This window comes from Mchenga conophoros, linkage group LG10 (genome assembly GCF_057382185.1).
Source record: "Mchenga conophoros isolate Kocher_MC1m ecotype Shallow Benthic linkage group LG10, M_conophoros_male_GT1.1, whole genome shotgun sequence".
Taxonomy (NCBI): Eukaryota; Metazoa; Chordata; class Actinopteri; order Cichliformes; family Cichlidae; genus Mchenga; species Mchenga conophoros.
The window spans coordinates 7,452,375-7,470,040 of record NC_140535.1 but is presented as its reverse complement, the minus strand read 5'-3'; the positions used below and the strand labels follow the sequence as shown (position 1 = coordinate 7,470,040).

General features: G+C 38.5%; 1 protein-coding gene across 2 annotated transcripts; it reads left to right on the top strand.

Moving 5' to 3' along the window:
* Window positions 1-813: 813 nt before the first annotated feature.
* zpld1a (zona pellucida-like domain containing 1a) lies at window positions 814-15,200 on the top strand. 2 transcript variants are annotated; one of them, XM_085287912.1, is made up of 11 exons: window positions 814-1,062; window positions 1,539-1,652; window positions 2,060-2,181; window positions 2,440-2,621; window positions 3,172-3,244; window positions 3,686-3,783; window positions 10,385-10,465; window positions 10,570-10,741; window positions 12,063-12,165; window positions 12,441-12,470; window positions 14,402-15,200. In XM_085287912.1, the coding sequence occupies exons 2-11, from the start codon at window positions 1,547-1,549 to the stop codon at window positions 14,575-14,577; spliced, it is 1,143 nt and encodes a 380-aa protein (XP_085144038.1). In that variant the 5' UTR covers window positions 814-1,062; window positions 1,539-1,546; the 3' UTR covers window positions 14,578-15,200. The 2 variants fall into 2 exon arrangements, with proteins under 2 accessions (XP_085144038.1, XP_085144037.1); XM_085287911.1 differs by having other exon boundaries at window positions 1,961-2,181.
* Window positions 15,201-17,666: the final 2,466 nt, after the last annotated feature.

Below are 17,666 nucleotides of genomic sequence, written 5' to 3'. Positions count from 1 at the left end.
ATTCTTAAATTCTTGTTTTAATAGTCTAAAGTTGTGGACTGTGCACACTGGCTGTGTATTTTTGTGATGTAACCAAACCTTTTCTGTCCCTCTCAAAAAGCCCAAGGAATCACAAGAACAAAGACTTTTTTTCTTAGCTGCAGACTTCCTAATGTACAGCCTCAACAAGATATTTTGTGGACTGGAGAAGTATGAAGGTGATACAACTCAGCAGACTACACCTGATTAAACAGATTAATTTGTGCAAAAGAAGAATGCTTTTTAGCTTTAGCACCAAAAATGTGTCCTTTTTTCCCCCCAATAGGCCTAGAGTGAGAAGTTTCCTAAAAATTCAAACCGCAATGTCCTGTCCTCGTGTTCCACATACATTTATATTCATATTTCAACTGGCTAATCCCATGAAACTCCACAAATTTAGCTTTCTTTTACTTTGCCATGTGGTGAGGGTCCTGTGACCAGGAGTCAAAATTTGGGATCAGGTATGCAGTCACAGGCAGCTTGCAGCCCCACCTACCAGATTGCCTGCTGTTGTGTTGACTGAGAACTGCAGCAGACAAAGAATGAAAAAGCATGGATTCCCTGGGCCAAAGGCCCGCACAGTGGGCTTTGCACTCCCTGACTGGCCTAGAGAGAAAGGAATGGCTCAGTCAGCAAGCCAAGGCCACTGAAGCGATGAAAAGATAATTCAACACCCCCACCCCCACCCACCCCCACCCCCCCAGCTCCTGGACCTCATGCAGCGTCAAACCATTTGTGAGCAGTGACAGAGCCAGATTGGGCCGAAAGGATATGAGTGGGAAACTTCAAAACCTGCTCATATTTCTGTGGATGTGAAAGGATTTGTATAACACATTCAGTTTTGATGGACTTTCCCATGTTCAATCCAGACAACCCTTTTTGTTGACACGTTCAAATAATGAATCTGTTATGTGTATGGTCCCTTTTTCCCTCCTGCTCATGAGTTCTGTTTCTAGTTGTCAGGTAGGGATGCTGTGCAGACCACTCCATCGTCTGTCCCAGGCTTATGGAGAACCGCTCACTTGCTGGCTGCCAGGAACCAGGGTGAGTAGTTCTCCCTCTCACAGAACAACTGTTTGCTTTTGTAGGTGAGGGTTTTATTAACTACATAATCTGCTACAAACTAGTTTTAATTTAACAGTTTCCAGAGGACTTTCAATCATTGTAATTGTCACTGAGGCCTCATTTAAAACTGTATCAGTTTCTTATAACTTGCCAAAGCTGTGGGTGCTCAGTGAATGTATTTGGTAGGAATATAAAAAATGTTCAACTTAAGGGAAAACTGTAAATCTTCTCTCCTGCCATTAGTGCATGTAAAACAGATTTTACTTTCTGTCTTCCTACATGAGACGTTGTATTTTCTAAAGTGAAAAATGAATTTTAATTAAGTTTTATTTATATAGTGGCAATTCACAACAACAGTTGCCTCGGTGCACTTTATACTGTAAGGTAAAGACCCCACAATATAAAACAAATGGTGTTGATTGGATTATTCACATTACATTATTGATCTGTTTCAGGTGCTGAAATGGAACATATATTTGTCATTTTTTTAATGTTTAGTAAGGCCTTTTCAGTTGGAGCTCAATTCAATGGATACAACTGTGATGCAAATTTTCACAGCCGCTTCCCTGGTGAGGACTTAAAGACTTTTGTTTTGTGAATAACTGAATAGAAATTATGTTAACATTCTAAAAATGTGAAAAAAATTCTTTTGGACTACCTACATGTTCCAAAGATGAGGTGATAAGTTTTTTGGACACCAGTATTATGACATACAAAACTAAATGTTACAGACTGTAATCCCAGAAGCTAAATCTTTTTTTTTTTCTTTTTTTTTTTGGGGGGGGGGGGGGGAGAGAGAGCGAGAGAGAGAGAAATGTACTATTGTAAAATACACAATTTATGTACATATCATTAGATTTTTTGGCTTCTTTTCCAGCTGAGAGAGATATCAGTGTATACTGTGGGGTCCAGACCATTACCCTCAAGATCAATTTTTGCCCTGTTCTCTTCTCTGGCTACACTGACACCGACCTAGCCCTTAATGGTCGCCATGGAGATGCCCACTGCAGAGGCTTTATCAATAACAACACCTTCCCCACTGTTGTAATCTTTAGCATCAGCCTGGCAACACTTGAGTCCTGTGGTAATTCTTTGGTGGTAAGAAAAACATTTTCTTTTTTGTATTAACTGCTCTTACTAAATTACACACACACACACACACACACACACACACATATATATATATATATATATATATATAGAGAGAGAGAGAGAGAGAGAGAGAGAGATATGTACTTCAATCAAGCTTTTCTTGATCTTGAGAACTTTTCTTTTTATCCTGCACAATGTCCAACCCTTCTTATCTTAGTAAAAGAGCTGGAGCAGGAATTTTACTCACACTGATGTTGCTTACAGGTGTTAACTGCTCAAGGACCCAATGCTTATGGGAACCTGTCCCTGGTGCAGATTGGAAACATATCAGGGTATATTGATACACCAGACCCTCCAACCATCATCAGCTACCTGCCAGGTCTGCTGTATAAGTTTAGCTGCAGCTACCCATTGGAATACCTAGTCAACAATACACAGCTGGCCTCGTAAGTCTCACTCATACCTTTAAACTTGTTTGATACCGTGATCCTATATACATGTAAGTTTCAATCATTATATCAATTGGCAGACAAAAAAAGAAGCAGTTTAATAATAAGTTAATAATAACAATAAAAAAAAATAACAACAATATTAATAAAAGCAATACTAATAATAATAATGAAAATTTATAATATAAAGTTATTAAGTTCCACACAATACAACAGAATTTTTTTTTGTTGTTGTTTTCATGAAATACAACCCAAACACAGTTTGTTACATATTTTCAGATTTTAGGTCCTCGACCCCACAAAAAGTCCAATTCAGATTACATATATTAACTTCTAAAAGGAGATATTGGAAATGTTTGGTCAGGAAAGTGTATATGTTAACCTGAAAGAGTGACGTATAGGCATGGTTTTAAAGACAAGGATTCCTCAATGTTATGTAAATTTTAATATAAAAATGTAATTTTAAAATACTGATGCTACCATAATTACTGTTAACTTTCATAATGTTTTAGGTACTTACTTCTTTTTTCCTTTATCTTGACTGTAGGTCATCAGCTGCAATCTCAGTGAAGGAAAGCAATGGCACTTTCATTAGCACATTGAATCTCCTGCTTTATAATGTAAGTTCACAACAGTGAGTTATAAATGTTCATTTGTGTTTTACAGGTGATCTTAGTCTGTTGCACCAAAGATAAAGCCATACTTGTATGCATAAAGTGAACATAAAGAAACTCTGCATCTATGTAAAGTTGATCTCTACCTCTTACAGATGTATGCATCAATTGTCCATGTACAAAAGAAGAATGATGCCAGATTCCCAGAAATTCTTGTTATACAGTTGATGTAAAAAGCAAATTATTGCTAATACTGTAATTATACAAACGTATACTAAATTTACTCTTACTCTTACCCTAAATCCACTTGAATTAAACACTAGGGCTACATCGAATTATTTAGAAAATAAATGTCTAAAAAGCAAATAAATCACTGTCAGTTGGGTGGACGCGAAGAGCCATGTAATATCACATCTATGCTTAAATGACAATTTGCTTTTTATACAGGACTCATCATATATTCAGCAGTTGTCCATCCCAATGGCAGGACTGACCCTGAAGACACGCATATTTGCAGCTGTAAAAGCCACTAATCTGGATAGAAGGTATTCAGTCACAATGTAGCCTTTCAGCCTAAATATGCCACCCACACGATGACTCATTAAACTATGATACATGATGACTTTCATCTGTGCATAAAAGCACTGAATATGTTAAAATAATACATTGACATTATTCATTGTAAATGAACTGATTCTTATATAGTATTTTTCTAGTTTAGCGCTCAAACCTCCTTATACAACATGCCTCATTCACCGTCTAATGTTCACACTTCAATGACTGTACTGTAGAGCAACTTGGGGTTCAGTGTTCTGCCTTCTGATTGGTAGATGACCTTCTCTACCTCCTGAGCAACAGACGTCCAGCTTACATTACCTAGTATTCTTAAGTGTTCTCATATCAAAGTACTAATCAGGCCCACCTGTGCTTAGCTTCTGTCTTCAGATGAGATACATGACCCCCCCCCCCCCCCCCCCCCCCCCCCCCTCACGCACACACACACGCATGCATGTTGGGTTAACTGATAATTCTGTTTTGGGCTCTGAAAGCTAGGATAGGCTCCAGCACCCTGTGACCCTTAACTGTATAAACAGCTAAGAAAATGGTCTCTCGGCATAAAATAAAAGGCTACATTTATGTTATTTCTAACATAGATGTAAATGTAATTTCTAATTTTCATGTTCGTTTATAGTCAGTGTTGAGGAGTAAACCTACGCATACGGATCAGTATTTAAGGTTTGACTCTCATCGTCCACTGGAGCATAAACAACATAGAGCCAACACCATCCCCGCAGACACAGTGGCCAGGGAAGCAGAAGAACATCACATCAAGAAGGCCCTGAGGAAATGTGGTTATCCCAGCTGGACATTTGTCAAAGCTGGGAAGGCGCCTAAAGAAAGCTCCAGCCGATCAAGGAGAGAAGGACAACTGCTGACTAAGCGAAAGCCTGTAGTTATCCCATACATGTCAGGAGTATCGAAATACTTGAGACGCATTTTCTAAACACTGCGTCTCTGTGGCTTTTAAACCGCAAAACACGCTGCGCCAAAAATTGGTCCACCCCAAGGATGGGGTCCCCCAGAACAGAGTAACTAAGGCTACGTTCACACTGCAGGTGAAATCGCATCAAATCCGACTTTTCTGACCCTATGCAACCCATGGTATGACAGCGTGAACAGCACAAATCCGATATTTTCAAATCCAACCTGGGTCACTTTCGTATGTGGTACTGAATCCGATACACAACTGATGTTTGAGAAAGCGACTGCTGTTTGAATGGTCATGTTGCATTAAATCCGTCTTTTACGTTGCTGACACAAGACAGACGCCAATTATCAGCGCCGGTGAAGCACCCCAGAAGACGTGAACGCTTCCTGGCCATCCAGTGTAGATGTTAGTGAAACTGTTGAGAAGACAACGCTGGACAAACGTGAACATTTTATTTGTACTGTATAATCTGCAGATTCTGACAGAAATCTGCAACTATCCTTTGAAGCACCACTCCTCTCTTAAACAGCAATAAGGATAATTATTAAGCCATATGAAAATAACAAAATAACTTTATAACTTAAAACAAAACTGGGTGATCAATCAGTGATCACTGTCAGCCTCTCTCGGCTTTTATTAACACTAATCTTTTTAAAGCTCAGTTTTTAAAACCTTACGATGTAAGTACAGCCCAGCCCATACAGCAGTATATGAATGACTAACCTGGTATTGTGGATGGATTATCTCAGTTGTTCTCCTGGCTGAAGTTTGGTCTGTTTACAGCATCCTGCCATGCGATTACATTTGTTCCTGACCACCAAGAATCCTCACGTTAACTTTTATTGAGTTGAAAAAAGCGTGTTTATATTATGCTCATATAGCCGTGTCGCTAGCGGTCACGTAGCACATCGTTATATACCAGCTAGCCAAACTTAAGTAACCCTACAAACGTCAATGCTGTTTAGTTTTCTGTCTTCATTTATGTCGGAGCTGTACGTTTGAATTTGTTTCCAAAATCCCTCAGTCAGGACATGCTATATTACTGGCATTATTAATATTTAGAAGGAAGCTAGTGAGCTAACTTCCTGCTAATTTCTAACTCCGTTAAATGTCATAAATTCCGTTTTCATGGATGCCTGGATGTTAAAATGAGTTGTTACACCTGGTAGAGCAGAACGCTGATCATTTTATTACAGATGAAAGACTTAAGACAGTTTTTCAACTCTCGGTGATGCCACAGTGATTGTTTGATTTATGGACCCACACTGGAGTTGAGCCCAGACAAGGCTAGTGACGTCAGACTTAAAGACCAGGGCCATCAGTCAAACAATACTGTTTGGTCTGGGTCTAAACAGAGCGCGTTGTGTGTAACATAGAAACATCAGTTTCTATGGGCCGAAGGTTTTTTTCTTTTTTGTAACGGTATAAACAATGAAAGGTGGTGGATTGGCCAGATGGTGGCCGATGTGTAAAAATAAGTCAGTTGTTTGGTGGTGGCTATGGCGGAGCTTTCACAGAGGCCAGCAGGTGGAAAGGGGAGGCAGGAGAAGGAGAGACCCGAGGCGGCCGCTGTGTCCAAGTGTCAGGTGAACTGACACTTGGACTGACACTAAGAAGTTATGAACTGCAGTCTATCTGGGTCAGATATAAACCAAGTTTAGGTGGAGTTTATTCTTTGCAGAAAAGTTTGCAGAACTACGAACGCAGCTGGAATCCACAGCTGTGCGTGTTCATGGAGCTTGCATTTTCACCTGCTGGACATCACTACCTGACAAGGTTAACTGTCTTCAGAACATTGCAGAGGCCTTGACAGTAATTGGTTCTACATATCTGTGTGAGCAGATTTTCTCTACACGAAGAGTGTCCTCAGGTCTGAATGCTGGACACTCGGAGACCTGTGTCTCTGAGTGGGAGACCAGAGATCACATTAATATGTGTATCCCTGTATTAACAAACATGCCATATTGGCCCAGTTTATTTTTCTTATCATTGTTGTGAGGAGACCACAAATAGCATTTGCACTTTCTGTTGTACAGTTCATTTGCTGTTATGAAGTTCTTGTTATGGATAAAAAGTTTCTTTTTTTGTTTCAAAATAGCTGATAACTATTCGCTGATAGTTGCAAACATCTGTGAACAAATATAATTCTATAAAGTTGTTTTATATAGTGTGTAACTGTTAATATAGAGCGTTATTAAATTTATTGCTAATGCAATCAAATGGCACATTGACTTCTGAGGAAATTTTAGATGGCACTCATCATCAGAAAGGTTGCCTATCCCTGGTTTATAAGATTGGGGAAACCTGCAGTCATCTGAGACTGAAGAAGTCACTTGGATGAGTGACAAAACGTTTCTCCCACTTTAAAAGCTACGTCCAGATTAAGAGAACCAACTTTTGGAGATACACACAGAATAGTTTCCTATATGAGATTGGTGCAAAAAGTGCAGCCTTATCTAATGTCCATCCTACTGTTACTCATTTTATATTAAGATTTAAAAATCTAGTTGGTACTGTTATGGTGAGTAACCTTCAGTAATAGTTATTAAATCACAAAGCAATAGTACATTCATGTAGTTGTAAAAAGCATGATAATATATTAAGTACTCCAAAGTATTCAGAATACATTACTTTCATTGAGTAACATAACAGAATACATTACAAAATACATTTTGGGGCAAGTATTCTGTAATCTGTAGTGGAATACATGATAAAAGTAACCTTCCCAACACTGTTTATAGTTTAAGTTCAATGAAGCGAGACACAATTTTAACCAAAAATTCAGAAAAAAATCCCCACATTACATAAAATTATAAATGGATTTTCATATAATTGAGTTAAGTATGCATTTGAATCCCTACAATCTAGATAAAATTCTGGCTCCCAGAGATTAGATTACAATCAATTAATCAGTTTCAGAAACAGATACAGACCACCAATCAATTACAGATAGTCAGCTTATTATGTTTATAAAGCACACTTGCCCACAGAATAAAAAATCTTTAATTCCAACTTCTTCCACTACCATGGAGAAGACCAAAGAGCTGTCAGAGTTTGTCATGAGCAAGACTGTAGATCTGCATGTGGCTCAAATGACCATCAGCAAGAAGTTAGATAAGAAGGTGACAACAGCTGGTGCAGTTAATTAGATATGGAAGAAAGGCCATCAATCACCCTCTATCTGGAGCTCCATACAAGTTGTTGTCTCATGGGGTGAGGAGGATCATGAGAAAGATGGGACATTAGCCCAAAACTATGAACTTGTTAATGATGTGAAGGCAGCTGGAACCACAGTCACCAAAAACATAATTGGTAACACACTGCACTATATTGGACAGGTCTGGCATTGCCTACACCTGCTCACCCTGCTCAAGACAGCCTTGAACATCTAAATGTTTCAGAGAAGACTTAGGACAAAGTGCTGTGGTAGGATGAAAACAAACTCAAGCTCTTTGGCATCAACTTGTCACACCGTGTTTGGAGGAAGCAAAATACTAAATATCACCAAAAGAAGGTACAGTCAAGCTACAGGACAGGCATAGACATCGCGTCGGATCATCTGGTAGTCATGCTGTGGAGCTGTTTTTATGCTAATGGATGACTTCACTATATTAACAAGCCAATAGGCTGTAAAATTTTGGATTAGAGCGTCCTTCTCTCAACCAGAACACTAAAAATGAATCATGGATCACGGGGCGATCGTGGCTCAAGAGTTGGGAGTTTGCCTTGTAATCGGAAGGTTGCTGGTTCGAGCCCCGGCTTGGACAGTCTCGGTCGTTGTGTCCTTGGGCAAGACACTTCACCTGTTGCCTACTGGTGGTGGTCAGAGGGCCCGGTGGCGCCAGTGTCCGACAGCCTCGCCTCTGTCAGTGCGCCCCAGGGTGGCTGTGGCTACAGTGTAGCTTGCCATCACCAGTGTGTGAATGGGTGGATGACTGGATATGTAAAGCGCGTTGGGGTCCTCAGGGACTAGTAAAGCGCTATATAAATACAGGCCATTTACAATTTACCATGGATGAGTCTTCCAGCATGACAATGACCAAAAACACAGAATCATGACAACAAAGGAGGGGAGAAAAGGAATCAGCTGAGGAAGTTGAAGCTTTGAGTTGCCAAGAGGCAACATGTGCAAGTTTCTGCATAGAGAAATAGGCCACAATCCCTCCTTTGATGTATGCAAACCAGGTGACCAACTACAGAAATGTCCTACTTTTGTGCTTGTAAACAAGGGTTTATTTATCAAGTACTGAATCATATTTTTCTCCTGGACACAGTTTGCATTTCACCATGTGCTTTTGTACCATTGCAATCAGTAAATAAATAGTGTCCACAATTTAGCTATAGACCAAACCACAATTTTCTTCCTCCTGCACAAGAAATTATTTAACTTGCGCTGCAATTAGCTGAATCAGCTCAGAGCAAAGGAATAAAAGGGCATATTTGATTGTTGTTGTTCTTCTTCTTCTTCTTTCTGTCCTACCAGTGTGCAGAGACCTGAAGAGCTTTTGTACTAAAACTTTGTAATAAATACAATCCACCCACATACATGCCAACCCTCCCAATTTTTTCCGGGAGAATCCCGAATTTCAGTGACCCTTCCGAAAATCTCCCGAGCAACCATTCTCCTGAATTTCTCCTGATTTTCCACCCGGACAACAAAATTGAATCAGTTCGGCTGAGATTTAAATTATTAGATTAGATTAGATTAGATTAGATTAGATTAGATTAGATTAGATTAGATTAGATTAGATTAATCCCTCAGGAGGGTTCCTCCGGGGTTTTTAGACAGCTGAATAAACGTCAAACAGAAAACGTAATAAACAGAAGTGTGAGATGGTTGAGAATTTATGCCAGCGTCTGGTTTATTTTAGATAGCAAGGAGTAGATGGCAGAGTTTCACACCACCGAGAGAGCTCTTTTATCCGATAAATTAACACTGTAAAGTACCAGTTTTTTGTATATAAATGTATATGTATACCACTTTCTGAGGTCTCAAGTTTGGCAAGTATGCACCAGGGGTGAGAGGGAGTTTCTTTTTTTTTTTTGCTTGATTGTTTGTTTTTATACAATACTAAAAAATACATAAACAATTTTTAAATGGACTTTATCATGAATTAAATGACCCTTCTGGGATATTGATCTGATCGCAGGTGGGTTTAGCCAGTTTCAGTCTGAGGCTTTAAGAAGAACGTAGCACTTTTTAGACACTTCTTTTTTGTTAGACTGCAAAATCAGCACTGTCTATTAACGTTACTGATGGGTAGGACCAATAACATTAGTTGCTATCTGAATAATAACTTAAGTTAAACTGAGAACATTAATGTATCCACTGGCCAAGTTAACAGTTACCATAACTGTTTAGTATTTTAGTGTTGTGTTGTTGGAATGCCCATCTGCAATGTTGCTCTATGAAGTTGTGTCACACCTAGAGGAGGTAAAGAAGGCACTATTGGTATTGCTACTGTTATAAATAAGCATCCAATTCAATAATGGGTTTTAGTATCCATTATTATCCAAAAATGTTTTTTTTTCACAACTTTGCTCTGGAGGCACCATTTCCACATAAGGCTGCATACTGAAACAGAGTTATCCTAAAACAGGTTGTACCATGTTCTGTTCCTTTGTTCTGCTTTTAATCACATTTTTGTGCAAATTAGATGGAACATTCTAATGGACTACTGTTACACCACACCTTCTGGAAATCCTAATGATGACCTGCGTTACGATCTTTTCTTTAGGTAACTCCAGTACAATAACAGGCCCATGATTGTGTAAAACTCTGACTCCGACTATCCTTGACAATGTTTTAATAGTCTTTTCTAATGTTGCTTTTCTGAACTAGTTGTGAAAAAGACCCCCAGACCACAGTGTTTGAGAATGGGAAGAGCCAGATGGGTCGTTTTGCCTTTGAAGTATTCCGCTTTGTAAAGCACAAGAACCAGAAGATGTCCACTGTCTTCCTACACTGTGTCACCAAGCTGTGCCGAGCAGATGATTGTGCAATGCTGATGCCAGTGAGATTGGATACTGACACACTCACACATAAAAAAAAATCTTGAGATAAAATATAACACAATAATCTTGTTAGAGTCACCTTCATTTCAAAATGGAAAACTCCATTGACATTATTATTATTATTATTATTATTATTATTATTACTTAGGTTAAAATACGTAAGCTCATTTACAAATTCTTAAAAACAATTGGGAAATACTTCTACTGTACATTCTTTTCCATTACAGTTTATACCTCTCATAGTTTTTTATATTCACTCTACATTCAAAGGGTAAGTATACGTTTATTTGAATTAATAAATACTAGTTCCATTATGTTTTCCTACAAAGCATATACTGCATCATTGCATCTAATTTAATATTAATTATAGAAATAGTTTATTTCTTGAATATAAACATCAGCTTCACTTCAGCATTCATAAATTCAGTTCTTCAAGTATAGTTAGGTGCTCATAGAAACATTCCTTGTAATCACAATGGGCATTTCGTAAAGCATCTGTATGTGATAAAGGATTCGTTACAAAGCAAAGTTCATTGTAATAAATTTGCTGGAGCTAATCTGATGCTTCAGTATACAGTGTTAGATGAATGTCCACCTCTTCTCACCGCAACCAATCGCAGCAGATGACCGCCCCTCCCTGAGCCTGGTTCTGCTGGAACTTTCTTCCTATTAAAAGAGAGTTTTTCCTTCCCACTGTCACTAAAGAGTTGCTCATAGAAGCAATTAGTTGACCAGATTACATTCATATTTCTTCAGACTAAGTGACTGTCTGACTTTCCAAACAGACTGAGATTTCCAAATGGTCCTTCCATAGAGTCTAACAGACAGCAGTACCGTTATTGAACAGTGGTGAGGGCACAGCAGTTACAAGATATAACAGGTTATTAGCCTACATTCCTCATTTTTCAGACAGTACGATGTCTTGAAAGACACCTGAGCATCTAGATTTCATGTTTCACCATGAATCATCATGGAGCATTGTGGAGCGACTAGAGTGGAAGAAAACAGGTCTACTTTATACAGATGACAAGCTGAGATCAACAGTAGTTGTAACTGAATGATTGATTAGTTCTGTGTCTCCCCATTATACAATAATAAAACTACCAAAAATATTAGAGACTGTTCATTTGAGCAAAGGGGATCAAATCATTATTTCCCTCACTGCAGAATAAGGGGTTAGATATTCCTCCGATATCAAATTGGACACATATCTTGGCAACATCGATGGGTTATATTAGTAGTCTGTGTCCTGAATTCCTCATCATAAGAACATACACCACATGAGAGAGGACTCATTCTTTCTGTGTAATATTTTCATAGATCTGTGGCAGCAGGAAAAAGAGAGATGTCTCTGATGGAAAGGGATCAAATGCTGCATCTGGAAACGCCATCCTGACTGCTGGGCCTATCATAACTCGGAGTGGTATAGTTTAATAACACTCTCGCCTAACATTTCCACAGCTGAATAATTTTTACTGATTATCCAATGTATTACAAGACACTAATGTATGTCAAAATCCAAGATTTGACACCTAAATGTTGACTAAAGTTGCAAGCTTGTCTGGGTGACCTAGGATTTTCAAAACAGTACGTTAGACAAGGCATCCTTGTCTATCGTACTGTATACACGCGAATGAAAGAAACTATATACCATATGGATTACAGTGTGCTGAAATGCCATGTCTTTGTTTTTCACAGATGAAATACCAGCCAATAATTCTCAGCTGGGTAAGTCTTGTCATTCTGTTCAATAAGTGGTATGATGCTTTTGTGTGTTGTTCTACTTTTAAAGGTTATAAGATATTTGTGTTTTCACTGGGAGAAACATTTTCACTCATCCAAGTGACTTCTTTAGTCATAGCTGACTGCAGATTTTCCTACCTTATAAAAAGGACTAACTAACGCACTACTAACTAACAATGGGCTGTAATATCAATTTTATAATCATTAACATGCAAATTGTCATGACTAGGGATGGGTATCGAAAACCGGTTCTTGTTGAGAACCGGTTCCCACTGTTTCAATTCCTTGGAATTGTTTGCCATTTTTGCAAACGATTCCCTTATCAATTCCAGTTGCCCCGAATGACGTCACCACGTTGCGGAGCGTCATTTACCTGGCAGGAAACATGGCGGCTCAAATGCTCAAAAGTTTGATTATACTTTACGAGAACGGATGACAACAGGGCAACTTGCAATACTTGCAAAGTAGACATTTCATTTAAGGGAGGAAACACTACGAATATGCAAAAGCATTTGCTCACAAAACACACGATGACCTTAAATGAATGTCGTGTTTTTAATTCCGCTCCGGACTCGTGAAATCCAACCCAGCAGCAGCGGTAACGTTTGCACGTCCTCTCCCGTTAATGCGGCAGGTAAATAATCAACTAACAGTGCATATTATGTTAGTGCGATCTGCCTTATTACAAAACCTGCCATTACTGTGCGCTGCATTTAGGTGATCATGATGAGAGAGACAGACAGAGTCTGGCTGGCTCAGATGCTGGCAGTTCTCGCTGCAGTCTACTGGTAACGTCTCCTTTCAGGCCAGGATAGACGAATGTCACCATGCAGTGACTAAGTTTGTGGTAAAAGGCTTGCACCCATTTGCCACAGCAGATGGTAAGTGAATGTGTTTAATTGTAGGCAGGAACATTACTGGATATTCTTGTGTAATTGCTACAGAATAATTGATGTTATACTTTGTTATTGCTACAGAAGAATATTTATTTTATTATTTTACATTTACAATTTTTTTTCCTGGGGACCCTGTGATACCCCATGGAAGAGCCATAGGCTGGATCTCTTAAGATCTCACTGTTGGGTTTGTAAGGCCATGTTACTCCTAAATTTCTATCTCGTTCAAAGAGAAGCTATAAAACAAAGTTCTAAGCTATTCGACCTTAGTGTTCTCCTTTCTAAAAAAGAATCAATAAGAGAATCGATAAAGAATCAAATCGTTAAACAGAATCGAAAATGGAATCGGAATCGTGAAAATCTTATCAATACCCATCCGTAGTCATGACCCTTGATCGCTGGCCATGAGTACCATTAGAAGATTTCCAGCATGTTTGGAATCACAGCATTGTATGGTACATCTTTTACCATTTTACAATGCTACAAATGCATTATGAGCTGGTGAAACCTGCAGCCAGCTGAGACTGAAGAAGTCTGGATGAGTGATGAAATGTTTCCCCAACTGAAAATACTATGTCCAGATGAACAGAATCAAGCTTTGGGATTTCCTTAACTGGATGATTCCACAATAATCTAGACAGGAACATAGCAATATATGCAGCAATATATGACACACTATGTGAGTTACGGCCGGCAATGATCATCAATGTTCAAAAATTTTGGTCTGTTAGAAGTCAGTCTATATGGCTATGCAATGCCTGCGCATACTATATTCCTCAGGATTCATTTTATTGTTCAGCCAGTATATTGCTTTAGTTGTTATTGAAAATCAAATACTGAGCCGGGATGTCTCAATCTGACATTAAAAGTTGTGTCATTTCTCATTGGAATGGCAAAAAAGGTATTAGTGTTTTAACACTCACTGCTATTTGGCATTTTGCATGAACTTAAGAAAAAGCATTGAGAATGTGAAAGACATTTTTACATTTTGGAATGTTTCTTTGTGTTTGTGCTGCTTAGCCCATCTTAAAGCTCCAGTGTTTCACACAAATACAATGACCATCGCACTCATCTCAGGCATGATCATTCTGGGTGTCATGTGCCTATGCTTCTTCATCATGTCCCTCACCCTTCTGAAAGGCAAGAGCGCTCCAGTCGGCACCCTGTCAGGAGTCCGAAACCTAACCTTCAACTGAGTACCTGAACTCACACATTTCTCATCAGTTCAATGCTAACCAAGAATGCAGAACACACGCTGTCTGTGCATGTGGGCATCAAAGAATTTAACTGTTGAAAAAAAATACCTGTTACCAGGTCTGTACAATGAGTATTAGTGCAGGAGTTAAGTAAAACTGGGTTTTGTGTTCCTATCGCACAAAAAGCTAAGCCTCAGCCTGCATATTTTTCATGCAGCTTTAACCCATTAGTGGGGATACTAAAAACTTACTGCAATACCTCAGCTATACAGTTTTCATTGCAGGGTACGGGATCAATTATATGGCTTGCAGTGCATTATATAGTGTATAATAAACATAGCATTTCCTGAGAGAAATGATAGATATTAGAGAGATAGATTTACTTAATCATTTATTAGGAGGTTTTTTTCCCCTAAATATGTATTTCCATCGCTTGATTTAAATATTTTTAGTTACTGTGTTAGCAATAAACTTGATTGTTAAGGATATTTTGTACATGTGCTACCTTATGTATAACTTTTCCTGATATGTGGTTAAAATGCAACTTGATTTGTTCACGAAATGTACAAATTGTCTTCAAACGTCTATGTTGCTAATACTGCACCTTGACTTGTTATTAAAACATACCCATTTGCATATTTCTAAACATAAACTATACATTGCCTCTTAAACACTACTGTGGGATTACAAGAATTGATAAATGACTAGCATTGATATAGCTTGTATTTTTACACTACAATCCACATTTATCCATTCATGCACGCATACATGCACTGCTTGGTCAGATCATACAACACTACTATCCAACACACACAGACACATGAACATCAGGTGAGGTGGAGATTGGGGGTGAGCAAGCAAATGTAAATTTCTGCATTACTAATATACAAACCTGATGTAAAATCAGTTTGATTCCTTATCATAGTCCTTAATAACCTCAAAGACCTCTTTGCTTCATGGAGGGGCTTAACTTCCTCTGGGATCATTTATCATTTTACTGTTTCTTTTAATTTTTATAGAAAACCTAAAGCTAATATAACAGAATAGAATTCATTAAAACATTTTGTTTTGTATATATGGATAATTTTATTTAAACGCTTATGTTCCTGTACTGTGCATCCATGAAACGTAGGACGATTCGATCTGCGTCATTTCCGTCTTGCATTTATTTACTTTCCAGCTCTTTGAAACATCATGGCAAAATGTCGAGGAAAAACACCAAGTTTTTTAAATGGACTAACAATGAGGTGGAATTGTTGCTGCGAGTAACACAAGAGTACAAAGTTGGAAAAGCAAGCGTGAATATAAACTGGGAGACGTACCACAACAAATATGCCGAAATTAACATTCCGTCTTCTTTGAAGAAAAACGTGAAAATGTGGAGCATGTACAAACTTATATTAATCTTTAATAGCGCTATGAAAAATGGGGGAAAAACAAAACTGCTGTACAATGCCATACACCATCTTAGTTGATTGGTTACATGACTGCATCATATGACTAAAATGCGTCATCGTTTTCAAAAGCCTCCGTTTTCGCAATCCACACTGCAGTGTGAAAACAGTGTTTTTAAATTCATCTACAATTTCAAAAAGATCAGTTTTCCTTGACCAAAGAAGCCATCTCAGTGTGCACGGAAGGACAAAACAGAGAGAAAAATATGCGTTTTCAAACGAAAACGTATTAGTGTGGACATGGCCTTAGGCCTGTGAAATACTGGTGACCTTTGAGGGTGTATCTTAAATTTCACCCCATAACAGCTGGGATAGGATCTATCCCAACTGTGACCCAATTCAGGGTCACAGTATTTCTTTTCATAATGCCTATTACATTAATAGTAGGGGGCTATTCCAGAAAGCATGTTCATCAAACTCTGAGTTTGAAAGCAAACTCTAAGTTGATAAACTGTGAGATTGACAACTCTGAGGTTACGTCCACATGTACCCGGGTATTTTTGAAAACGCAGATTTTTCTATGCATTTGCACCTTTCGTCCACACGTAAACGGCATTTTTGGTCACTGAAAACGGAGATTTTTAAAAACTCCGGCCAGGGTGGATATTTTTGAAAACTCAATTTTTGCATTTTGCGTGTGGACGAGAAAAACGGAGAAAATGCAGCGTCAAAGGTGTGCGCATTTTTTGACGTCACACTGTGCGCCACGTTATTGTTTTGGTGAAATGATTTTCTACAATACTGTTACTGTTAATTGTACTCTCTGCAGTGTTTAAATGCTTACATATACACACACAGTTACTGTCCCTCCACACATATGACTGGGTTCTGCTTCTATGCCCCAGCTTTGTTTACTTTTTCCCACAGAGGCTTCTAGACTTCTGATTGGCCAACATTTCTGCACGGTTAGCAATATATCGCCACCTGTTGCTTTGGCATGTTCCTAGCAGCGTTTTCCTTCATTTCTGCCTTTACGTGTGGACGGGATTCTTTTTTAAAACGAAAACGGAAAATCTCCGTTTTCAAAAATACCCGTGTACGTGTGGACGTAGCCTGAGTTATTTGAACATACTCTGATCTGCTGTTCTAGAACAGCAAACTCAGAGTGTGTTCAAGCTGATTTAAGCTAGAGCATGAGGAGTGAAAGAAAGTCATTCTCCATGGAAAACCGATACTAGGATTCACCATGGCAACGGGTAAAGAGCAGAGCATTTCAATTTATGGTATAGTTGGATATTTCAAGATTTCAAGATATTTCAAGACATTTTAAATAGGAATACAGATCATAAACATTAAAAAAAAACCTTCTATGAATAGATCCAGATGTGATCAGCTGAGGAATGGCTGGAGTCTAATTGATCTGGGATTGATGCGGTCTAAATCTGTGATTTAAAATAAGATCCACTTTGGATCCAGACACAGTTTATTGATCTGTTACAGACCCTATGATTTCGTCAAGTTGATCTGGTTCTGGTTTGAACCACCCAGACTGATTTCAATGATTTTCAGTGAAAAATATCTCAAAGCTCAGACTCTAAAATTCAAATACTGTACCTAAATCTGTGAACACATTTCAAAGTGAAATTTTGGGAACACAGATTGTCTGCAGGCTGCATTTAAAACATTAGTTTTTGT

Bases quoted from the DNA above. Each gene is read 5' to 3' on its own strand.
- zpld1a (XM_085287911.1), top strand. From the start codon at position 1,547: ATGGAACATATATTTGTCATTTTTTTAATGTTTAGTAAGGCCTTTTCA. The intron at 2,622-3,171 runs GTAAGTCTCACT...TCTTGACTGTAG, and splicing joins AACAATACACAGCTGGCCTC to GTCATCAGCTGCAATCTCAG. The intron at 12,471-14,401 runs GTAAGTCTTGTC...TGTGCTGCTTAG, and splicing joins AGCCAATAATTCTCAGCTGG to CCCATCTTAAAGCTCCAGTG.